The sequence below is a fragment of the Dendrobium catenatum genome, unplaced genomic scaffold (assembly GCF_001605985.2).
Source record: "Dendrobium catenatum unplaced genomic scaffold, ASM160598v2 fragScaff_scaffold_665, whole genome shotgun sequence".
In the NCBI taxonomy this organism is placed as follows: Eukaryota; Viridiplantae; Streptophyta; class Magnoliopsida; order Asparagales; family Orchidaceae; genus Dendrobium; species Dendrobium catenatum.
The window spans coordinates 2539363-2565813 of record NW_021319127.1 but is presented as its reverse complement, the minus strand read 5'-3'; the positions used below and the strand labels follow the sequence as shown (position 1 = coordinate 2565813).

General features: G+C 35.3%; 1 protein-coding gene across 2 annotated transcripts; it reads right to left on the bottom strand.

Moving 5' to 3' along the window:
• Positions 1-1172: 1172 nt before the first annotated feature.
• On the bottom strand, positions 1173-26134 carry LOC110092132. 2 transcript variants are annotated; one of them, XM_020816526.2, is made up of 7 exons: positions 25614-26134; positions 25081-25175; positions 24761-24989; positions 14307-15029; positions 3679-3740; positions 2987-3578; positions 1173-2840 (listed from the first exon to the last, which is right to left on the bottom strand). In XM_020816526.2, the coding sequence occupies exons 3-7, from the start codon at positions 24938-24940 to the stop codon at positions 1488-1490; spliced, it is 2910 nt and encodes a 969-aa protein (XP_020672185.1). In that variant the 5' UTR covers positions 24941-24989; positions 25081-25175; positions 25614-26134; the 3' UTR covers positions 1173-1487. The 2 variants fall into 2 exon arrangements, with proteins under 2 accessions (XP_020672185.1, XP_020672187.1); XM_020816528.2 differs by lacking the exons at positions 25081-25175; positions 25614-26134 and having other exon boundaries at positions 24753-24887.
• Between the last annotated feature and the right edge of the window lie 317 nt (positions 26135-26451).

Sequence of the window (26451 nt, the reverse complement as noted above, 5' to 3'; positions counted from 1 at the left end):
GGTTTTCCACCTTCTAAGGGTTTACCATGCAAATATCTTAGTGTCTCTTATGACTCTTACTCCCTTCTCTTTATATATATGCGATCTGGATCTTTGTTCAAAGCTAAGACGCTAAACTATTTATCTCTCTACCATCGCAAATGTTCCAAGGCGCAATAACTATAAAACCATATTGCTTGTTTACATTAAAAAAAAAAAAAAAAAAGTTTTCTTCCCTTATATCCTTTTTCTTAACAAATAACTCATTTCTAAGTCAAGATAAACTCTAAGTACACCTTAATCTCAAAATAATTTCCTTCCGCTAGCTATAGTACAAAACCTCCTGGTTATCCAACGTATAATATTATTATTATAAACTTTAAGAAATATAACTTTTATATATATATGACTCTAATAAAAATAAGTTTTATAAAAACAATATTTATCAAAGGCATGAAAATAAATGTAAACAAATTTTTCCTATCTTATTAAAATTTCTTTCTCAAAATTCACTTCCCTATTAATCAAATAAATAAGTGAAGAAACTCATACCTTATATCATGTCATTCTTACCTCCAATGTTGCCTCTTTCTAATGTATGCTTCCACTTTATTTTTACATAAGAGATCATTCAATTCCTTAGTTCTAAAATGTAAATTCAATATTTTTTTAACTAATTTTTAACACAAGTATCTTAGCTAATTTTACCATTGAATTAATCTTATCTTATGAATAGAAAGAAAATATGCTAATTTCACTTATTTATTAATTATAACCCAAATGCAATCATGCCCTCATCTATTATTTATCTTTTATTTCACTATTCACAATGATTGTAACATTTCATTTGGGTTCCAATGTTCAATTTTCACCTATGACAATTCACATTTTCCTACATATTCAACTACATTCTTTATATCGAAAAATTATGTGCGAAGATCGGACACAGAATGTCATCCGGAGACCAACCAGAATGCACCACGTCAACTGTACTGAGCCGCGATACCGAACACAAGGGTAACGTGGCACATTCTAGTTGGTCTTCGGACGGCGTTCGGCATCCGTATAGAATAATTAATCCTTTATATCAGGCCACCAAAATAATGCTTTTAAATCTTTTAACATTATAATAGTACATGGATGAATAAAATAGCCTAAGTAATAAGACAAGTGTTGCAAATGCTGCAAACTACTTACCAATAGCATTATAAATATATATATTATATATTATGTTTAAATGTATATTACATGTGCTATATAGCCGCTTGGACTAAGCTACTAAGTTCCCCCGCTGAGGTTCATCAACAAACCTCAGCCAACTGCATTAATATAACCCTGTGAAGAAAACACCTCAATCCACTAATTTCGTTAGATTTTTATGGAACAATTGCACCTACGATAAGTGGAATGGTGAGAAATACAGACGAAAATCAATACATACAACAAAACTGCACAGGAATTACAAAATCCTGTATTAGTACCTCTCAATCCACTTGATTGGGAGCTTTCTATGGCCTCCGATTCTGATCATCTGATATTGTCTCCTCTGAAGATGCATCACTATCTAAAACAACCAAATCATTTGGTACAACAACAGAAACTGGAATGTTATTGCTCAAATCTGTAATATTTTTCTGATGATGAGAAGCTGCAATGCTTATTGCAGGCCTTTCGCAGGCAGGAATTTGTATTGGCGCGACACATAGGTTTATGCTTAGAGAATCTTCGAGGGACGTCGATGCTTCTTCGATCTTTACGATGCCGGTATTTTTGCCAGAAATCATGCTTTTTCTTTTCAGGATTCCTCGTCCCCTGAGATCTTTAGATGTAAGTGGCTCGCCATGTTTGGCAGTGGGAGAGCAAAGCCCAGTGTCATTATGGATCAAGCTTGTAGCATTTCCAGCTGCGACAAATTGCGGCCATGGTAAATCACTTGGACTTGGGTGTGAGCTGCAAGCTTCTTTGAGCCAATGAGGGAGATCTGTACTTTTAGGCAATCCTGCAGGCTTCTGTTGAGTCACTGACCTTTCTCTAAACTGTTTTTGATACATGGACCGTGATGCACTGGAGGAGATTTTAGGTCTTATTGCAGCTCCAGGATGCAAGGACATCGACAAGAAGCTGCCTAGCAAGGGGCAAGTGGATGAACTTTCACTGGCTGTCGGATAAGTAAAGCCAAACGGGCTACTTTTAGCGATATTCTCCTTATGAAAGTATACACCACCAAGAGAGAGTTTTGTTTCAGTAAATAATGGATTCTCAGAATATGAATGAGCTTTAGCATTATAGTGACCTTCCCGCAATGAAGGAGAAAATGTATTTGTCTTCAAAAAACTTGCTGGAGGATACAGAATGCCATTGTAAAGCTTCTTCTGTTCTTGTTCCCATTGCAAGGCAAGATCCTCTGGGAACCTCGACTGTGCAAATTGCAGCTTTGGATCCCTTAAAATAGCATTCCAATTATCCACCCCATGTCTTCTGACACCAATCCATAGAAAATCTAGCTCTTCTTCTGACCATTCACTTATATACCTCTTTGGTTTATCTGATAAAGAACCTCGCTTTCCATTCAGCATCATTTCTGCTATATTTTTATGTTTGAACAAAGATGAATTCTCATTTGGGGAATACGGATGTTTCCAATTATGCATAGAAAGATTGTCTCTAAAATGAGACGCTGAGGGTGGCGCAGCAGTATTCAAGTCCAATGGTACGCCCGAATTTGAAGGCAAACAACGACCCAGAAAATCAGTAAAAGAAGTAGATTTATCAGTTTTCAGTTGCTCTTCACAGCTAGGATCAGGTAAGTTTGTTTTTTCTGGTAATATGATTAAATGATTCACAAAATCAAATACTAGGTTCTGCAACAAAAGTAGAAAAATATATATCGTGTTATAAATAAATAAGCTTGAGGATCTGCAGTTTCAGATAAAAAAAATTTCATCTATGAGTAGCGCAAGATCAGGACATAATGGAAGAGATTATGAGCTATAATCTAGGCTCTCACCTTATTATTCACAGATTGCTCTGCTGACTTGTTTGCCGTCAAGGAAGTGAATCCTTCTCTGCAGTTGATAGCATCGTCAACTATCAATGAGCCTGTACATCTATCTTTCTTTTTCTCCCTTAACACGTTATCAAGGCTTTCCAACCATTCTACTTCTTTGCTTCTTGCGTCATTTTCTTCATCAGTGAAGACAATGGAGCAGCCTGGAGTCGATGAGCTTTGAGAATCTCTATGATTTTCGAGCAAAGCATCATCAGATCGTTTGTTTGCTTCCAGGTTCATTTGGGAAACAGATGTAGGTGCAACAGAGAGCTGCAGAGCAGCAGGACATTCCCTCTCCTCTGACATACAGGTGATTATTCTCTTCTCACAGTTGTTTGTTCCTGTGATCAACTTGCTCCCAGATTCCTCGACATCAAAAATAAAGGCATTATTACCTGAGTTTGATGGTTCAGTGTTTGGTGGACAAATGTAATCTTTGACAACATAATTTGGTTGTACTGCCAAGAGTTCTTTAGATGGTTCTTCACAAGTATCCACGACAGAGAGAGCAGGCATTAGACATTCAGAACTTGTATCTAATCTCTTCTTGCTGACAAATTGGGAGAATTTGTAAACTCCCTTGAATATAAAGAAGTAATATGTTTCTAAAATAAAAAAGAGAAAGCAGCTTGAGTGAGAACTACACTTACATCATCGAACCAGTACACACCTCTGCAGTATAATCTGACGTGGCATCAACCTTGACCGCCATCTTCATGCCATTTTAAATCAAAGTCAAATCAGAGTAGATTTTATCAGTTAACGAAGATGAACTTGAAATTTAAAGGACCAAAAAAACATTGGGTCAAAAGTCAAAAGTCACGCCATGCAAATCTTAATGACTTTCTCAAAACAGGATATAAAAATGCACTAAGATATGCAGTATGTTCATCTCTCTCACCCCACAATTCTTGGATATGTTTAAAACTGCTATATTTTTTTTTTTACTTTTCGAGGTTTCCAGTCATTGTTTTAGCCAAATGATAAGCAATTTTCAGAAGGCAAATTAGACTGAAGAGAAGACACTACCCATAAATTTCGTCCTCGTTTTGCAATGACTTCAATATCAGAGTTCAAATTTTTCATAAGCACAAGCCCATATGAATAATTACCCCTTGCCTGCTTGACAAGAGAGCAACTTTGATTAAGCCTAGTCATTAGATGAAAACTAAATACCCAATGTATAAGAACAACAGATTTGGTGTTTAGGATTTAAAATTTATCACCTAGCACTTAAAACGAATGATTGGTAAAATGATGGCGAATCCGATCAAGATCTCATGATTCCAATGTCCCAAGTTCGTATATTCTCTAGTATACGTAGTCAGAAGAAATAGTTGACTCAACCTAACTGAAAGATCCTTGTTGACAACCATTGATTGTACCGTCCAAGAGTATCTTGTAGAACCGGGGAGGATATTTATCTAATGGGATAAATTCAAGTCAACTTTAGCTAATAGATGGGTTTTGTCCTATCAAGAATACCCTATAATTCATTACTCAAAGGTTTTTATCCATTAGGGAGCGTATGAGTTCTAGCTATAATCATAATTTGATAGTACCTTTCTGCGACCAAATTACATGATCCAAAGAGGCCCCTGTTATAACCAATTACCTATGATGCATTTGCTGGTAAAACAACATGTTAGATAACACATGTCACATTTTTACTAGCAAGAGATTATTTGAGAATTAATATTAGTAGTATTCTCAACAAGACAAATGCTTTTTGTGACCCGAGGTTATTTTTAAATTTATCTTCTTCGACAAATAGGTGCAAAAGATGAATGGATTTATATTTTAAGTTTTAAAAAAGTAGATTTAACTTGAAATATCTTGAACTTTGATAAATATTAAGTTTTTAAATTTTATTAGAATTTAAATCTCAAGTGATTAACTTTAGAATTTAATGGCATACTAAAAGTCATGTATAATCCCCTCTAGTTGACATTTTTTGTCAACAAGTATCGTTAAAGATTTTAACTTTTTTTACTCTATTATTTTCAACCTTGTCAATTATGTTAATTAAAAGAACAACAAATCTAAATCGTGCTCATTATTTTAGCACGCGCAATATGATGGCTAAATCTTGCTCATTATTTTGGCCGGCGGTTTGGAGGAATTTCTGGATGAGTGGCCGGTGGCTTTTGGTGAGCTCGGTATGGAGCTTGGACCGTGAAGTTGAGGGAGGAAGAAAAGAAGACAAAACAAAACAACGATAGAAGATAAAACGAAAGATGCAAAGAAGAGGGTGGTGAATGAAGACGAAAATACAAAGAGAAAACCACGAACCCGGCCGTCTCCAAGGTTGGTGGGTGATTCGTTTGCCCTTCTCCAAGGGACTTCACGTCACAAACCCGGACCCATCCTGCTGCTGGTGAAACTCTCGATTTCTCTCATAGAAATCTCACTATCGTCCTCTCTCAAGAAGAACACAAGTGTGGAAAACACAAAATTTTCAAATCAAATTAACCATCATATTACAATAGCTTAAGGCCCTATATATATGCAATAACATGATAAAATAAAAAATTACAAAAATGCCCCCTGGGCCATAACACTCAAATAAACTAACATAGGGGTAAAACAGGAAATAATATAAAATAATAGCTAAAATTCATAAAATAAATTTTAAATAACAATTTAAATTAGAGCAGTCGATTTACGACGCCTCCTGTGATAGATGCGCCAGATCTTTGTGCCGATGTCCGCATCATTCTCCCCAGGTGGGAGAATACTCGACTCCGTCGAGTTAGCATCGCAACTGCCCAGGTACAACTTTGGACGGTTCTTTGGAGACATAGTTTCATCCTCCGAAATGGGTAATAAACCCAATAGGCACTTAAGCTCGCCAATTTCCTCAACCCGAGTCAAGGGATCACCTTCCAAACTGTCGCACTTCTTTTCGCCTGCAGAAACTTGTTCACTCTCCTCGATGGCTTCACTGGTGATAGGATCAATATGGAGTTCGATGGATATCACCTCCAGAGCTTCCTCAACCTTCTCTGTTATAGGAGTGTTCACTGGGTCAGGAGAAACCTTTGCTTCTGTAGGAGTTGAAATTGAGCCAACCAAGTCTCTCTCTGCAGGATTTGCTGTCACGCATTTTTCCTTGTCGACCAATTCATCTTCTTCTTCCTTGGTCACCTTATTTTTTTCTTTGATTTGCACCGTGAGTGGGAAATAGAAAGCTTCATTGGCCTCCAGCCATTTTTCAACTCTATCCACTCTTTCTCTGTTTCTTAGTGCCTTTTTCCTATCCTTTGACGAAGGGGATCTTGAAGAGGTGTAGAGCGATGGGTCTGTCCTACCTCGCTCTAGGTCATCGAACCGTTTGATTGTCTGACGGTGGTAGTCGGCTAAGTCTGCTTGAGTCTCCTTGAAATGTTGACTAATGGCGGCCACTTGACCTACCATCCAGTCTAGAGTCCTTCCAAGTCGATCTGAATCCATGCTCTGTACCAAACTGATGTAGAACGGGTAGGATTTTGAGTAAAAAATCTGAAGGAAATCTGATAGGAAGTAGTCCAGGGAGAATTCGGCTTGATTTGGAAGAGAATACGTGGGGAGAGGAGAAACCCAAGGGAGGCCTTGAATGCTTCGGCTGACAGGAGGTTAGCCCATTCATTTCTTTCCCCAAATCTGCCTTTCCTGTGGACAGATTTTGAAAATTTCAGCCAGCTTGGATGGAATCGTAATTGGGCTTTGATTGACTGATTGGTGGAGCATTAATTACTCAAATAATTCAGAGGAAATAAATTAAAACCCAAGCTAATGAAGGGGCGAAACGGGTATGAGAGGGAGGAAATTAATTTCCTATCCAGCAGCAGGAGGAGTTTCAAGTTTCGAAATATTTCCAAAAGGAGTAACCGTTACTTACTGCAAAGGCATAATTAAGAAACCTGGACAGATTTCACAAGTATTTAATAAGGGGAGTGATCGGTGGCAGATGGGGTGAGGCGGTGGGATTACTTCCTAAAGTGAAGTGGTAATTCTCGGCTAAGAGGAAATTCAGGATTTTGAAATTATTTCCTAGAGCTAGAATGGAGTTTTAGGAAATAATTAGACAATGATTTAATGAGGGAGAGTAATGGGGTCGGCGGCATCCAAGGGGAGAGAGGAGGGAGTTTGGTAAATTAATGTTCATAGATTTGAATTTAGGAGTTATGAAAGGGAGCCAATAAATTAGAATTTGAATTTAAATTTCAATTGAATGGAATTAAGCACTTTTCAAAAATGGACTAAATTAGGAAAGAAATTTGAATTTCAAATTTTAAACAATTTGAATTTCAAATTAAGCCCTAATGTCATGCACCCCAAATTAGGAAATCCAAGGAAATAGGGGAAAGGATGAGGCCGGCGGCTAGGGAGCCATGGCTGGCGATTTGGAGGAATTTCTGGATGGGTGGCCGGTGGTTTTTGGTGAGCTCGGTATGGAGCTTGGACCGTGAAGTTGAGGGAGGAAGAAAAGATGACAAAACAAAACAACGATAGAAGATAAAACGAAAGATGCAAAGAGGAGAGTGGTGAATGAAGACGAAAATACAAAGAGAAAACCACGAACCCGACCGTCTCCAAGGTTGGTGGGTGATTCGTTTGCCCTTCTCCAAGGGACTTCACGTCACGAGCCCGGACCCATCCTGCGGCTGGTGAAACTCTCGATTTCTCTCATAGAAATCTCACTCTCGTCCTCTCTCAAAAAGAACACAAGTGTGGAAAACACAAAATTTTCAAATCAAATTAATCATCATATTACAATAGCTTAAGGCCCCTATATATAGGCCATAACATGAGAAAATAAAAAATTACAAAAATGCCCCTTAGGCCATAACACTCAAATAAACTAACCTAGGGGTAAAACATGAAATAACATAAAATAATAGCTAAAATTCATAAAATAAATTTTAAATAACAATTTAAATTAGAGCAATCGATTTACGACGCCTCCTGTGATAGATGCGTCAGATCTTCGTGCCGATGTCCGCATCAGCAATATTCTCAAACTTCAAATTTAGGTGTTTGATATATATGTCGGAGCACATACAAATGTTTAATTTGAAAAAGGGATTTAACTTTAGCTCACTTTTAATCATGCACAACATTCTCAAACTTTGTGTTTGGACATTTAGCACGTTGTGGAATTTTGAATTCAAAAATAAGATTTTTAGCTTATCTTGCTTTTGACCTTTCACAACAATTGTCAGATATTGCATTTGTGCATTTTGCATGTTTGTTAAAAAAATGTAATAAATTTAAATTTTATTTCAAATGATGTGCATGTTTGTTTATGCAATTACACAACATACTTGCATACTTTTCAATGCACTTATACAATGCAATACCACGCCTTTAACATATTTGCACATTTTTTATGCACACATTATTCATTATTCTCTGAATTTTCTTATTCTTTAAAATAATAGAATGCTTTTTGGTGACAATTGTACGCTTTTCAAACTTATAGCATGTTATTCAAGGAAATGACTCAATTCTTGGGGCGTTAGCACGCTTCACAAGGCTATTGCATGCTTCTCGAGGCTATGACACACTTCTCAAACTTGTGAAATTCCTAAGGTTGTGGCACACTCCTCGATGCCATGGTATGCATCTTGGACCTGCTGCACACTTCTCAATATTATGGCAAACTTAGCGAGGCGACTATGCTTGAACTTTAAAAATTAAATTTTGATGGATATGAAATTTAAAACAAAAAGGATTTGATTGTTTGCACAATAATTTATTGTTAAAATTCACACAATGATTTATTTTAAAATTTCAAAAGATGTCTTATGTCTGCTTGTGCGTATATGTTGCAAATTTGGTTGCATTGAAAGCGACTAAAGATCTTTATATATTTTTTTACATTGCCAAATTTTCATTTATTTTTTTGTGTAATTGTAAAAATAAGGCATTCACTTGGAGTCAAAATGTCGTGTACATACTTGTAGCCTTTTGTCGTGTTCATTACAAGTTCCAAATTCTTGCTCATAGGCTAGTTGTCATATTCATTACAAGACTCCTGCCCATGTTTGATTTTGCTCGTTTGAAGCAACAAACATTGCATTTTATCTGTTTTCATTATTTACCCTCAACGGTCATTTAAATTTTTATTTGGTTGCATTTTTAGTCATGGAAGTCTTTTTGTTATCTTATATTTAATTGGCAATAAGACAAGATTTCAACAACCTCCTGGCCTCTCTCTCATGTTGGGGACATCTATGGGGAATGCTAGGTTAACCCACCTTGCTTATAAAAAAGCAAAATGCTCAATACCATGTGGCATTGCAACCAGGCTCTTCTTTCCAAACGTGCTTAAGAAAGCAAGCAAGGTCTTCATCATCTGCACCAACGATAGCACAACTTTCCCTACCGCGTTGGAATAACATGCACGCATAGTATTACGCAAATTTTCCTGCAACATTGGAATAACATGCAGGGTTATTTAATCTGACAAAATTCCCCGTCGAGCCGGAACAACGCTCACGGATATTTAATTTTAGCATTTTGAAATTATGCCTCAATGAGTGATGTTGATAACAACATAGAGAGAAGATTGTGAGGCGATTAAAAACAAAATTTTCTTTCCTTTTTTGAATTTCCTCTCTTATATTAAATATAAATATTTTCTTTTATTTTAAATTGTTTTATTTTGCTCTCTATATTTTTTCTAATATATACAATATTACAGTATATAAATTTATATATACAGAGAGAAAGAGAGTGGGAAATAGCAAAAGAAACTTAGAGAGCAAGCTCTCTATTTAGAGAGAGAATGTGAGGAGAGAGGGAAGAGAGAGAGAGAAATGAGAGGGAGAATGGAAGCTCCCTATTTAAACAGAGGGGGAGTGGAAAAGATAACAAGGATGAAAACTCTCTCTTTGTTTCGAACGAAGAGAACATAGAGAGAGGAAGTTAGCTCTCTATTTAAAGAGATAAAGTGATGTAGAACATAAATGCAAAAATGATTGGATAAGAAATTTGCACGTTTCAAATTTATAGAGCAATAATAAGCAAAACTTTTGATGAGTTTAAACGATAAAACAAAAGAATAAGGTGATAAAATAAGCTTAGGCCAAATCACATGTGTAGAAGTTAAGATCATAAAATAATCAATTAATCTAACGTTGCATACATGGTAGGTTTTCAACAAAATCCCTATGCTAACAATCAGATTAGTTACTATGCAAGGATCCCCTCATTCAACACTCTCTAGCTTATTAAGTTTTAGCGGAGGGTAGTTGGTATGATCTCCATGATTCCATTAATAACTACAATTACAAAGTGAACTAAGAAGGCAAGCGAGTAGAGGAAGAGTGTCACCCAAAGAATGAAATCAAACGAAGTCCGGTGGTGGTTGATGGCTTGAGAGGATGTAGACGGTGCTTGGTAGCTCCTGGGATGGCTTTGACAGCAATGAATCCATGCTCGAACTGTTGGACAGCAAGTAGCGAACCTGTGACAGCAATTTTCACAGGTTGAATGGGGGGGGGGTTGAAGAGGAAAGAAAAGGGGGAGGGGCGGCGGCTTCGAAGAGAGGGAGAGCTTTTGGAGGAAATTTAATGAGGGTTTCCTAGATTGAATTAATTAGGTTATGAGGGATGGATGACTCAGCTCTCCTTTTTAATTCAAATTTGAATTTTGAATTGGAGAGTTAAAACTTTCTAAATATAGATTATCCCAAATAGGAAAGATTTCAATTCTGAAATTTGATTTCAAAATTTGAATTGTTTTCCCTCTCAATCTCATTAACCCAAGTTTGGAAAGAAGTAAAGCCAAGGGGAGAGGGGTGAGTCGGCGGCTAGGTTAGGGCTTGGGTGGTTGGTGGTTTGGGCGAGGGGGATGGCTAACCGAATGGGAAGGAAGGTGGGGGAAGAGGTTAACCGTGAGGTAGGGAGGTGGGTTTGGCAGTCCTTGTGGCCGGCGGTGGGATGGGTTTATGAGGGAGGGTTGGCGGCTTGAGTGGGGGAGGAGGGAGGTGCGACCGAACTAGGGGCCCCAGCTGTAGAGAGGAAGGGAGGTGGAGAAAGGGAAGAAAGATAGGGAGAAAAGCCACGAACCCGAACTCTTCCAAGGTTGGTGGTTGATCCGCTTTCCCTCTCCCAGGGACTTCACTCCAAGCTCTCAAACTCTCACCCAAAAAAAAATTGCAGGAAATTTCATCATCAAATCTTCATTCATTCATTCATTCCTCCATCATAAGAGGGAAAATAAGGCTATAAATAGGCCCTCATACAAGAACAAAACAAAAGACCAAATTACCCCCTTGGGGTTACATGCATCTAGTCCCTCAAGTGAGGGTAAAAGTGGAAAAGGACACTAATAATAAAATACGATATATCAATCAAAATTAAAGAGATGCGATCGTAGCCGTAGATTATCGTCCTCGTCGCTAATACACTTTCCATGATCTGATATCCGCATCATAAAGGTTGAGAGAGATTTAGGGAGAGAGATGATGAGAGAAGTTGAGAGAAAGAGAGAGATTGCGCTAGGACTTCTCTCAATATAGAGAGAATGGCAAGGGGAGGCAAAGTTTGGTTGGGCACAGACAGGTAGGTGGTGCTAGGGGGTCTCAAGTTGTTGGGTTTGTGTGTGTGTGAGAGAGAGAGAGAGTAGGTTGTGGCTTGGATAGGGTTGGGCTACAGTCGCCCGAGAGAGTGGTTGTTGAGGCTAGGCTAGGTGGCAAGGTGGAAAATAAATCAATGGCTTGGAGGGTGCTAAGTCGGCCGATTGGATGTGCGTAGGAGTCAAAAGAGGCTGCAGGCTTGGAGAGAGAGGAGATAGGGATTGTCGCGATAGGAGGGGTTTTGATATAAAGAGGAGGAAGAGAGTTGGTGTATGGTGCACAAGTAGGGAGGTTGTGGTTGCAAGCTTGGGAGAAGGTGTGGCAAATTGGGTGTTTAGTTGTTGTGTTCGAATACGAGCTAGGGAGATTGGGCGGAGTGAAGATGTAGGCAATTCAGTAGAGCTAGTGTTGGGATTAATTAAAGGTGCAAGCATCGAAAGTAGAGAGTGTACAAATAGAGAGATGAGCTTATGGGTTTATACCTTTTTTATTTAGTATAATGACAAGACATTGATGAGGACTCGGCGATATATATATATATATATAATTTTAAAAATCTTATAAAAATCTTATAATTTTAATAATAAAAAAAATAATAATTTACAAACTAAAAGATGTGAATAGCCATCTCGTGCAATTTCTTACTTCTCATGTGTCTCGATTAGCATGTTGTCGCCTTGTGCGCTGATAAATTTCATTTTTCGACTCACGACACAAGTAATATGGGTGTCAATATGGGTAATTTTGATGTTTCAAACTCATTGACAAAGTCCGTTTCAAAAATGAAGGACAATCGAGCAACTTTATGCAACGTCTAGTTGGTAATTCATCGTTTTCACCATTGTTTGATTAAGTTGCGCACTTGTGACTCTTCTTTGGTAAATTCGGCATCCTAAACAAGTCAGCATTGTCTGTTTCATTAACGGGCAACGTTTGAGTGATTTTCAACAAGGCATTTCAAACTCGATATGCGTGACAACACGTCAGTTAATCCCAATTCTGACTGCCCTCTCTCGAATTGATTGCAACACATATACAGAGGTCAACAAATAAGCTAAGCATCTAGAGTAAATCATATTTGTTGCAACTGATTGACCTTGGATCTCCAAATGTTTGTGTTGGTCTATGATGCACCGACACTTCTCCTCAAAGAGGCGTGCAGTGTCCGACACCGTGTCCGACACGACACTCGTCCGACACTCCTCCGACACGTGTCGGACACGCCGAAAATGTGTCCGATTAAAAAAATATTAAAAACAAATTGGACACGCGTGTCCGACACACGTATCTTAAATATTTTATAATTTTTTTTAAAATATAATTTCTTATGTTTGGCGAAATTTAAACTAAATTTGTTATTTCCCATCTACAACACCAAATCAACGTCAGCATTTAATACTCATTCATCGAATATTCTCATTTTCATTTCTCTTTGGCAATGAAGGTATTTTCATCTCCTCTCTTTTGCACAATTACAAATCTTTCTCTTATTGAATCAGAGTTGAAAACAGTGATATTCAATGATGATGATATTGAAGGCAAAAAACAAACCTCTAAAGCTAATCATATAGTTGAAGCTTGAATGCTAGATGTTGTAGTAAGTGATTATTTGCTTATATTTTTGTGGTTGTACTAGATATTTTGTACTAAATATTTTATATTATAAGCTAGACAAGTTATCATGTTATTCATTTATTATTTGTTTGTCATTTTTAATATGATATTACATTAATATATATATATATATTATATATATATATATATATATATATATATATAATATATATATATATATATACACACACACACACACACACACACTATATAAAAAAAATGTATTGTCGTGTCCGCGCCGTACCCGTGTCCTATATTTTCAAAAAAAACCGTGTCCCGTGTCGTGTCATGTCGTGTCCGTGTCCCCGTGTCCGTGTCCGTGCATCATAGGTGTTGGTATGTTACACAGAGGGTTCTCCTTTGCAGATCTCCCGAGGTAAAAAAATGTTGATGCAAGAAGTGCATTGAACTTTAACTCTGCCATGATAGCTTGTTGATCCAATGAAGGTTGTCATCGGTACGCTTTGTGCTTGAAGGACTCGATGATGATTATCCATCCTTTGTATATTTGCATTTGGGATATCTTATGTGCTAGCTTTGTGATTTGAAGAACTTTGTGAAGGAGTTTGCTTGAATTGTCTTCATTGACTTGTTGAGGAAAATGAATATACCCTATGTTTAAGCATGAGCCACTTCTTGCAATCCTTTTTATTTAGTTTATCAGTAAGTTCAACTTTTAATTTTTCGTTTTATCTTCTCTATTTCTTTCATGGTCATCCTCCATCATAGCCAAGTATCAAAGGGCCACTAGACCATCCACAAGGGTTGTATGATATAAACATGGTAAATCATTTCACTTTTCCTTATAGAGATCAAAATGTATAAGAATACATTTCACTTTTCCTTACAGCTCTTTCCAATAAAAAAAAAAAGATTTTCAATTAATCACACTAAATACAAAAATACAAAAAGTACATAAATACATGTACACAAGCGCACCAGCTTGATACAAGCCACACAATTAAGATGGTTTCAAAGATTTGCTGGTAAAAGGTCACACAAACTGTAGCGATTAAAGAGAAAATTTTACTATGCTAGGCATTAATGTATGTTATTAAAATGTTAGAAAAATCAGAAAATTAAGAGTAAATATCATACCTCATCTGCAACATCTACTTGTGAAGAGGGGACCACACAATTTTCAAGATACATAGGTTGACAGTTAACCTGTTCCTCAAACCTACACTTTTGAGATGAACCTTCACAACCAAAGTTAGCTCCTACAACACAATGGCTACTTATGGCAGAAACACTTTGTTTCTCCACAATTTTAGAATTTCTGTCTGTTATCCTTTCACCTGCATCCTGCTTCGTTTTTGCTCTTCTTGAAAAAGTAATCAGTTGGGCACAGGAATGCTCCTTCAAAGCTGCATCATTAAATAATACATCATCACTGTTATCAGAATGTAGGCCCATCTTAGCACCAACTTCTGGACATCCAGAACTGTATACTCCTTCAGTGGCTAAATTCACATTCAAATTGATTGGGTTACCCATTAGATCATGGACTGCCAATAGAGCCGTTGATCTCTCTTCAGCACATGTCATGTAGTCTAGTCCAGATTTTCTGCCAGAACCATCCATCTGAACAATATCTTTATTATTACTCCGAGATCTAGTCACTGTAGGGGAGGTTGCCTGCTTGGAAACATTCTCAACTTTTATACTACTCAAAACCCTGCTGGAACGAAGTACCATAGGTCCCATGTCTTTTTGCACAGTTATTTGACTTTGCTTCATTTCTTTGGTTGGTGGAATATGTTCCTGCAGACATTCAGTGAATCCACATCTGCCATTGCAAGTGGAGCATTGACGTTTTCCCTGTGAAAGAAGCATCATAACAAAGAATTGTGCAGAAATCAGTTCAACAGTTAGAACTTCGGAAGACGTTTACATGCCATCAAGCAAAATCTTAATGCTATATCTTTATTTGACTCGTGATGCTTTCAACGCTCAGGAATTTTGGTTAAAGGTATCGAAAGTCTTCAAAAAGAAAATCAAAATTTTTTAAAAAAGCCTGCAGGTAAAATGAAGGCCTGCCTTTTAAATACAAGTTTCTGGTAAATCGTACGTAATGTGAAAATGACGAGATTGATTATTTGACATACGAGAAAAAAAAAAGAAATTCCAAAGATAAAATCACACGAAAACCTTTTCAGCAGAAGGTAGAATGCATTGAAGATGATACATAAAAGAATAGTTATCACAGCAGGTTCTCACTGACATCAGATTCACCACAACCAAAAACAATAAACAGTGAAGATGGTATATAATGGAAGACACTATTTAAGGAGACTATCTACTATTTGAAGATGGTATATAATGAAAGATATAATTTAAGAAGCTTTGTTATAAAAATTTGTTTAGATGTAAGAGTTTGGATAATTGGGATAGATATAGATGGCCCAACGGAATCTAAGAAAGTAATATGTGATTCAAAGAATTTAGTTTTTAATAATTTATATAATATATTAGATAATAATGAGGGCTAAAGATATATATGTATAAGATAGCCGAGCAAAGAAATAGGAGAAGTAAAAATTTAGGTCAAGTGAAGTGCATTAAAGATAAAGATAAAAAAGTATTTTTTTAGAAAAAGATATTCAACATAGTGAATGAGATATTTCGATAAACTTTTCAACAAAAGTTGTGAGAATACAATTGATTTTAGTGACTTAACACCCTAAATGAAAATATAATTTTTTATTTTTATCATCATATTAGTAATGCCGAAGTTAGAGAGGCTATAATATAAATAAAACGTGGAAAATCAATAGGACCTAATGCTTAGGAGATCAAGGAATTTCTTGACTTACTAAACTTTTTAAAATTATTTTGAAGACAAAAAAAGCTAATAGATAAGTGAAGAAAGATTGTGTTGATTCCTAATTAAAAAAAATGTAATGCACAAAAAGTGTGAAAATTATAGATGAATTAAATTAATATGCCATATATTAAAAGTATGGGAGAGAGAGTAATTAAGCATAAATTATGACATCATATTAATATTTCTCAAAATCAATTTGAATTCAGAGTAGATCTACTATGGAAGCTTATATGAAAGCTAACATTTGTTGAGAGGTTTGATGAAAAGTACAGAGAAAATAAGGAGGATTTATGTATGATATTTATTGATTTAGAAAAAGAATATGATAAAGTTTCAAAGGAGGTGCCCTAGAGAGTTCTAGAAAAGGAATAAGTTAATAATACTTATATTCAAGTCAATAAGGATATGTATATAGGAGTTGTTACTTGTGTTCAAACACAGGGTGTTTTAACCAAATATTTTTCCTATTTCAGTTGGTTTACCTAAAGGATCACCTTTAAGCACATCATTTTTCTTTAGTTATAAATGTTCTTACTAGACATTTGCAGAGGCTATACATTGGTGCATGCGTTTTGCTAAAGATATTCTTCTTGTTGATAAGACTTGAGGAGTTGATGAAAAACTTGAATTATGGAGGTCAACATTAAAGTTTAAAGGTTTTCGTGTGAGTAGACCTAAAATCGAATACATATAGTGTAATTTTAGTAATAATAGATCTAACGAAGGGATTGTGACATTCGATGACAAAGTCATTAAAAAGAGACCATGTTTTAGATATCTCAGGTATGGTGTTCAAAGCGGTCATGAAATAAATTGAGATATTATTAGTACCATTAAAGTTAGATGGTTGAAGCAGAGGAATGCATCGAGCCTGTTGTGTGATAGAAAAGTACCTAGCAAACTTAAGAGAAATTTTTATAAGATGGCGGTGAGATCTGCAATGCTTTATGGTGTAGAATATTAACCATTAAAAGAGAAGTATAAATTTAAGTGTTACAAAGATAAGGATACTCGGGTAAATGAATGGGTAAGAACTTAGAGACAAAATGTAAAATGAGTATATACATATGAAAAGGTTGGAGTAGCTATAGTGACATATAAGATTAGAGAGAGCCGCTTTAGATGGTTTAGTAGCATTAAATTTCAGCCTTCCAATGGCCCTGTTAGAAGAGTAGATGAATTAGATCCAACCTCTGTCAAGAAACTTAAAATAGATCTAAAAAGACTTGGTTAAAAAATATTTAAAATGACCTATTTTTATTAGTTTTAAATAAGAATTTTACTCATAATATAACACAATGGAGAAAAAAGATTTATTAAGTCAACCACACGTAGTGGAATAAAGGCTTGTTATTGTTGTAGTATCTTCTACTATGATGCACCGACACTTCTCCTCAAAGAGGCGTGCAATGTCCGACACCGTATCTGACACGACACTCCTCCGACACGTGTCGGACACGTCGAAAACTTGTCCGATTAAAAAATATTAAATACAAATTGGACACGCGTGTCCGACAAGCATATCTTAAATATTTTATGAATTTTTTTCAAATATAATTTATTATATTTGACGGGATCAACGTTCGCACTTAAAACCCAATCATCGAATGATAGAATATTCTCATTTTCATTTCTTTTTGGCAATGAAGGTATTTTCATCTCCTCTCTCAGTGACTGATAAACAGCATTGACGTCTGACTCTCGACATCTTACTACTAATCATTTTAAACACAAATTCTAATTAAATGACTTATTATTTTTAAATTATTTTTAAAATTATACTCATTTAATTTTATACACTTTTTTTAAATATAAAAAACTATAGTACCGTGTCCAACCCATGTCTGTGTCCTATATTTTCAATAACTGATGTGTCTCGTATCCGTGTCATGTCGTATCTGTGTCGCCGTGTCCGTGTCTATGCATCAAAGATCTATTATTTGAAGGACATTCATAAGAAGACAATAGGACTATATTCATGCCCTACCAAGTTAAATTCGCACTTCTACTAAATCCAACAAAGTTTAAAATCAAGCTAGCATAATATTAATCAAGAAAAAACATTAATGAAAATATTGTCCAGAAGGACAGAAGAATTTTGATAGACCGGTCTCTATAACCGTCCAGACGATCCAGTCTGAACTGGCTTTATTCTACCAGAGGCACTTGTTCCGCCCTAATAGATGCCAGGGTGGGGTCCAATAGCAGAAAAGGGGTTTAGGAGGGAAATTTCAAAAGGAGGACCTTTTTTTAATTTCATTTATGATTGTATGCTTTTAGCAAAGTTTTTTCCTAGAATTAGAGATTTTTTTTTTTGCTGCATTTAGTTTTCTCTTTAGTTATTTGGGTTCTAGCCGACGGCTAGGGATTGGAAGAATCATATCTTCCTCTCAAATTGAAGATCCATTATATCGTGTTTGTTTTCTTCCCTGGTTCATCAATCATAAAGGTTTTCTTCCATGTTTGGCACGTTGTTCTTCGTAACTGTTGCTTTTATTTTTGATGAAATTCAACTTCCTTTTCTTGAATTTGCACAAGTGTTTCCTAACAAATTGGTATCAGAGCATCAATTCAGGGTATCTATGATCGAAAGAAAAGTAGAAGTATTGGAATGGGAGAACGGCCAATTAAGAACAAATTTTGTGAAACAATTTTCAAAGTTTGAAAATAAGTTTTCATCCGTTCATGAAAAGATAGATGGAAGGTTTGTCGTCGTGGAAGAAATGCCGAGTAAGTTTCTTGAGGCCCAACCCAAAACGACATCATCGGAGGCAAGGGGAGCCACTGGTGGACAAGGGAGTGGTGGAAACCCGAAATTTGGTGGAAATCCAAAAAAAGGAGGAGATGCTTAAAAGTTTAAATCAAGTTGCATTCAACAATAATAATAACATTAATTACATCATAGCATTATAAATAGCACATTGTTTAAATGTTTAAAATCTAAAACAACCGAAACAAAACTAAGAATTCTAATGAATTCATGAAATGAAAATATTAATAAATGAAAGTAAACAAACTCAACATTTTTTGATGAGGAAGTTAGGTTCGAAACTTATCAGATAATCATACATATCAGTACATTGACATGACTACTCTACATTGTATCCTAAGAAGTGAAGAGTGGTGGCACAATGTCACCCCCCTGTCCATTAGGAACTATCCCAGATGAAAGAACAACTTACCCTAAATGGGTCCAAATAATTATAACTAAAGCTCCCTGACTTAATAATACCAAGAATCAAAACCAACACCCTAACTTAGAATTACATTATCATAGCCAAGGCTCCATCACTTAAAAGGCCAACAATCACAAGAAGTTCATGACTTGATGCTTAGTAATCACATTCAAGGTTTTCTGACCATCTAGATTAGTGTCTTCTTGGTAAATCCCAAGATTGAAAAATTATAAGATGTTGATGGATTTTACCATCAACCTCATAAACATGTTTTCATGCATGGTGCAGTTATATAATGGTTTTATATTGAATGTTATTTAGATAAGAGGATTGTCAAAATAAAGAGTAAGATTGCAAATTTTTAAGCCAAAGTTCTCTCTAAATAAGAAGCAGCAATTAATAATGGGGTTCGTACACATATAAGCTTTAAACGTTAGAATAAATCAAACCTTCACCACAAGGCAAAAGCTAGTGATCTTATATTCAATCTGCTTTAAACGATAAAGATAAATATAAACACATGTGCGCACACATATATAAAGGCATTTAGCCATATGCAAATGAGTGGACACATAAAAACTTGTAGACAACCAAACACACCAACATGTGCATAAGCTCATAAAGTGCTTTTATCATAGACAAAATAAAAATGTATAAGAGCAAAACAAAAGTTTATCTACTTCAAACTTTGACAACATTAAATGACCATGTCAAAACAACAGTAAACAATGAATGGATGAACAAAATGGTCCCTAGAATTATCAGTTGTTTTTATTTTAATCCCAAACTTTTTCAGATGTAAAATTTAGTCTCTCAACTCCCCAAATTTATTAAAATTTGGTCTTATCATCAATTTTACCATTTCTTTGAGCGAGATATGATTAGGTAGCTTTAAACTTTTTATTATTAATCTCACTACTTAATGCTAGCTCAAACCAATGGGATTGACCCCAATAAATCCAAAATACCCCCTGAAAAGCTTCCCATTACTACTTTCTATCTAAATAAATGATAAAATTGATGATAGAGCTAAAATGGTTAAGATTTGATAGGTAGACAACTAAGGGTCAATTTGAGGTAATTATAGCTCTTTGTAAATGTAGCTATAAAATTGTTGGGGGAAAAGCAACTTTTTTTTTAATTATCGTGGGTATTATAAATATCTTCTTTTTGAAAACTTCAGAATGCAGGTTTTAAGCAGCTACCACACACTAACATATCTAATTATAAAAAGTAACTTTCAACACAAATTTTTTTAAAATGCAACAAAAAATAATAGCCAAATGGAAATATGATAGTAATTTGAAAAACTAAACAATGAGAAAGTTGCCCCAAACATACCCAAAATTAAACACCATAAAAAGTATGAGACTTTAAAACCTAAAAAATCTAAAGATCAATTTATTTATTTACTCAAATAATTAAAAAGAATAGATGACCAGTTACTTATTTCTTATTTGTATTTAAACAAAAAACACTTTTACTTGTAGAAAATGATTTATAATACAATATTAAATTATAATTTTCTTGTCCATGTATGAATCAGCAACAAGTTCATTGAGTTAGATAGCACCTGTTTTATAAATTTAAATTCAACGTTAGCATACCCAAACCGGCCACCCCCCCCCCCCCCCCCAAAAGTCTAATCACAAAACAAGTTCAGTTTCCAAATTATCTTCAAGTTGAACTGCTACTAAGTCCATATTAAAAATCATTTGTCATTTCAACCTTCCTAATTTTTACATGACATACATTATATTATTCCATTTTCGATCATACTGAACTTAGATTTGATAACATCTTTGTTGCCCAATACATGGGTCTGTTCATCATACTGATAGGAAATACTTGGGTTCGCAAGTAAACCTAACCGAAATCAATACCAAAACAAGAGAAAACTGCTGTTTTCAGCAGAAAAACAGCAAATCGCAGCAGTTTTAGTGGAGAAAACTCAAGGAAAATGGAGAAAAACAATATATTTCACTAGTAGATTCGAGAACACAAACAAAGATACAATTTCCTTCAATCCGAGAGGAAGGAATGACTCTCCAAATCTCTAGCCGTAGCCTAGAGCCCAAGAACACAAACCCTAGATCTCCCAACAAAATTCAAATGCAAGATAATCCCCCCTTTTCCTCCTAACCTCCTAATTAACCATAAAGGAGTTTTACAAAATGTCTAAACAGCCCCTCGCATTCAAAATTTCCCTCCCAAAATTCTTCCCTGGCCCCCGTCGACTTTGCTCCCTCCGCTCGGTTCCGCCTGTTGGCTGCGGTTCCGTCGCGAGAAGACCCGGACCGGTCCGGGTTGGACCGGTCCAACCGGCCCCTCCTGGGCCGGCGTAACACATACCAAGGTTCAAGATAACTTTACAAAGTCTACGTTTACTCTTATGGGTGGTACTACTTAGGCATTTCAATTAAACTTCTAGTTTTAACACTAGAAGCTGCGTCATCATTTATATACTTGTTCTTTTATATAATAGAAAGATAATTAAACCTATAGTAGCAGGTATCACTTTATTTTATAAAAATATTGACTATTAGTTATGAACTGGAAATGGCTCCATTACAATGAATTTAAATAACACATCAAATTAAAAAAATGTACTGCAGCTTCCATCATTTAATGTATCAATACACTGGAACCTTCCTATGTATTTCTAGGGCAATTGCATAAAGTATTATATTATTTTATAAAATGTAACACTTTCCAAAGCAGTGGGAACAAGCACTGTGCTTCACTTTATCGTCACAGTATGAAGCAAAGGTGATTCTAAATCAATCCTCAAACATTTCAATGTTCCCTCTTGATTCACTGAACAAAGAGGCCTAAGGTTACAATTGAACAGCTGTCCCAAAGCATTCAGTCAAACAAGGGTACAGAAGTCAAATGGCAATGCAGCGGGTTGCTCCCTGCGCAATGTAGCTTAGATTCAAAAACTCGAATGGAGAAAGAAAGCAGCACCAATGAATCTAGAGAAGGCTTGGCAAGAAATAAGTCCAGGTCATAGAAATTTTCTTAAAAAATGCAAACAGATTCAATGTCCTGGAATTTGGGAGCAGCGAATGAAGGGAAGTTCTTGTAAGAGACAGAAAACTAATTGGAAAGATCAACAACAACAACAACAAGCCTTTATCCCACTATGCAGATCAAGAAACCTAAAAAAAAAAGTTCAGGAACTCATACATATCACTAAGAGTAATAGATAAATGGGTACATTCACACTAGTTGGATCAGATTCAAAGCTAAAATAGGCATCGCCCTGTTTGAGGAGAAGAAAAACTCAGAAGAGCACCGTTGTCCTTTGGGCAAGTTTGTCGGAAAATTGCATGGTAAATGGATATATAAAAACATGCCCAGAGAAAGAATGGAGTGGTAGTGTGAAAGGGGGGTTACGGGTGATGGCACGGTGCCAGAAATAGAGAAATAGAGAGGGAGAGAGAGTGTTAGTGTGATGGACTAACCCACCACTCTATCAGATAGAAGTGCATGATTTAAATCCTAACAAGAATATAACATATCTTCATTCCATGAGATTGGCAATAGCACAGCATACCAAACTCTTCATATCCAATAAATGAGATTATAATTCGTTGGTTTCATCTCACTAATTGATTGTCTATCATGTTGCAAAGTATTTAATAACGGACAAACTGACGTTCAGATAGCAAATTTCAAGAATAAGACCTCTAGAGATGTCCATTTATATATCATGTACTCAACATTGCTCATGTTATTTACAAATGAAATTGTTTCAATAAATTAGACATTTTCTCAAAAAAGAAAAAAACTACAACAATTTATGAAATTTTTACAAGATAATACGTGAAGTATAGCTAGAAAAAAAAACAGCATATGATATCCAATTTTAACCAGAGTGAAATTGATAATTATCAATCATTATTATCTAATGGTAAATTGATATCTGGCTTGGATAAATTTAACTATCTTGAATCTGCCAATCATACAAAAAATGGGGATATGAGGGAATAATTTCAAGGGTAGGTTTGAGTAATTGAAATAGAGAAATCTGAATAGCAGAATGTAATTATAGAAAATGATGAGAAGTAGATAAAATTATAATTAGCCTTGGATATAAACAATTAATTAAGATGAATGTGTGGTAAAAATAAAATAAAATAAGTCAGAAATAAGAATAATAAAGAAATTAAAGTATAAAACATTAAAGAAAATGTAGCTAAAAATGGATTTGAGTGTTTTGAGCATGTAAAATGGAAGGTAAAAGATAGCCAATAAGGTGGCAGACGTGAAAGGATTAAAAAGAAAAATTTGACCAAAAGTGGCATGATAGAGATTGTGAGAAAGGATTTGTAAAAAATTAAATTAATACCACACATGCAATGCTCTATAAGAATAAATTAAAAAATATTGATTCTTAAAGTTGGTGCCAAACAATTTGGTTAAGATGAATGATGATAATGCACAAAGAAGTTTATAAACACCCCAGATAAGCTTACAATTTGCTCGATAATAATGAATTAGAAATTGTAACTCAAAAAGTTGGAGCCAAATACTTAGGATTAGGTTGATGATTATGATGATGCGTGCAAAAGGAAGAAGTTTATAAACAGCTCAAGTAAGCTTACAATTTATAATAAATGTAATTTACAAACTAGCTTTATAAAATGAAATGAGTTCAAGTAAATATTAAAAAAAAAAAAAAAGAATTACATATGTAAATATAAATCATTTTTTTTAAATTCTACTATAATTAACAAATTATAAATACAATCATCATAATCATTAGCCTTATCCCCAACTATTTAGGGTCAGGTTATTAATCATCATTCTTCATTCACTCATGTTGAGTAATATATGAGTTATCAAACATATTTTGCAAAAATCTCTTTTACAACATTTGTTAATGTACATGTATTTAAAAGAGATCATTAATAAATATACATATCTTCATCAGAATGCCCAATAACCAATTAACAATGGTTAGTCATCATCGCAATATTATTCAGCTATAAAATAGGCATATCCTTGTATCTGTTTACTAACTATTACCATTTAATGTACATAACAGTGAACTTTAAATAAGTATTTTTTAACAACTATACTGAAATAAATTATTATATCTATGCTATTTAGCATACATAACTATGTAACATCTTTCTGTAAGAAATTAATATGGATATGGAAAATATCTTTCTGTATATAGATATGGAAAACATCTTTCTGTATATAGATATGGAAAAGATCTTTCTGTATATAGATATGTAAAACTATATATAGATATGAAAAACATCTTTCTGTAAAAAATTAAACAAAAAAATAAAGCTTTTAAATATTCAAATCTTAGAAAAACATTTTCATATAAGTTACTCGATAATTGAAAGAAAAATATCATTCAAATGGTTTGCTCTTGGCTGTCCAGCATCTTTATTCAGCAGAAATATTAGTGGCAAAGCTGATGAAATTTGTTATTCTGCCACATAACACATACATTTAACTAAACTATAAAATTCTAAAGTGAATCTGAATTTTAATAAAAATATTACAAGAGTGTTAAACCTTCTTACTGAATGATGGTTGTTGAGTTTCTCGTCATTTGCATCGCACTCAGATTTAAAACTAGATATCCATGATGATCCTCTTCGAATATTAGGAGGTAAATTGGTTCCTCTAGTGTCATGAATAAAATCAGTTTGAAAGGAGACGCGTTTCCGCTTGTAAGTCAAAAGCACTTTGTCGCTTGACATGCTGCCTTAAGTACAGTTCTCTTCAAATTCTCGCACTTGATATTTACAGCTGCTTGGATCAAAAAAATATATAAGAGTTCAATGAGGCATGAAATTTACGAGCAAACTATATAAAGCTTCTTATATTATTGTAAACTTACACAATCACAGGAAATTGTCATTTTCTGTTCAAATAGAAGAGATTTCCATGGCTTCCTTGAACAATCACAGCGACTAGTTGAATGAGACAAATATCCTACCAAATATTTAAAGCAAATTAAATGATTATATAAAACACCTTTCTTCATGAAAAACATTCATGGGTTTTGATCTCTAGATATAATTATTCAAAATTCTTCTTAAATCCTTCTCTGCGTATTTCAAGTGCAGCTTCTACAAGTCCTACCAAGCCTTCTTTTAACAAAAGATTGGATTGACAAGCAAGAAGAAACCAGCCCAAACGATGGCAACTCATCTAATTGAAGAAAGATCATAATGATGAAAAATCAACAAGCCATCAAGTGTAAATCCTATTTTGTGTGGATCAACCGAGACCCACCTTTAATAGAAATCAGATACACGAGTAAACTAGTCCATAATGTAGAGAAACATTCTCTGATCAAAACAATTTCACCTTAATCGCATGCCTAATGCATAAGTAACAAGTTAACCAACGTTTTAGACTAGGGCTTACCTCTGAACCCAAATCCATTGTGGAAGAAGGAATGGCAACGAGAATGTACAGAAGGATAATGTCATCCTTATTCGCAATAGTTATTCCACGGAGAACCTCACCAGAAGATGCTAGCGAAAGGCGAGCGAGAAGAAAAAAGTGGATAAGAGAGAGCGGCGAGTAGAGAAAAGTAAAAAACAGAAACTCCCTTGCTTCTATTCACAATATCCCTCGCCGACCGCTTTCGAGAGATTTGAAAACGCCGTCACGTGTGATTCCTAACGCTAATGGTAGCCGACCGGCGAGGAAAATGTGAGGCGGATTGAAACAGTAGGTAGAGGAAAACGAATCTTCTTTGGTTCAATAACTTCCGCATCAGCGTCCACAATCCCGGCGGACTTCCTCCCCCGCAGGTCTGAAGCTTCACACCTCGACCTCGGCTCTCTCGCCGACTCTGCGTGGCCGGAGAGCGGAACCGAACGTCCGCTTCACAAAGAGACAATTTTAGAGTTGGTAAAGGCGTGTTCAGTGGAACTCCCATCAGTTGGCCACAAATTTCTATACGCGCTGTTGGGCTGATTAGAGATTGCGCGGTCATTTCGGGTCCTTCGCTTGGAAGCGGGCCTCAACCTATATACCGTTGGGCCAAACTCGGGTTGAGCCCAACATAGCAAGGATATATTGTTGTGATTTATGGCATTTTATCTAAACTTTTTAGTTTAAATAATACATACTAACCAATAATGTGATTATTCTTATGTCTTTTTCTTAGTTGCTAGAATATTTATGGAAATAGAAATATAATTGTATATCCTACTTTTATAAAAAAAATATCTTGCACATACAAATATAAAAAATA

Coding starts and splice junctions, on each gene's coding strand:
- LOC110092132 (XM_020816526.2), bottom strand. CDS start 24,940: ATGTCAAGCGACAAAGTGCTTTTGACTTACAAGCGGAAACGCGTCTCC. Junction 15,030..24,760: donor AACTCAACAACCATCATTCA/GTAAGAAGGTTT, acceptor CTTCTTTCACAG/GGAAAACGTCAATGCTCCAC. Junction 3,579..3,678: donor GTGTGTACTGGTTCGATGAT/GTAAGTGTAGTT, acceptor CCAATTTGTCAG/CAAGAAGAGATTAGATACAA.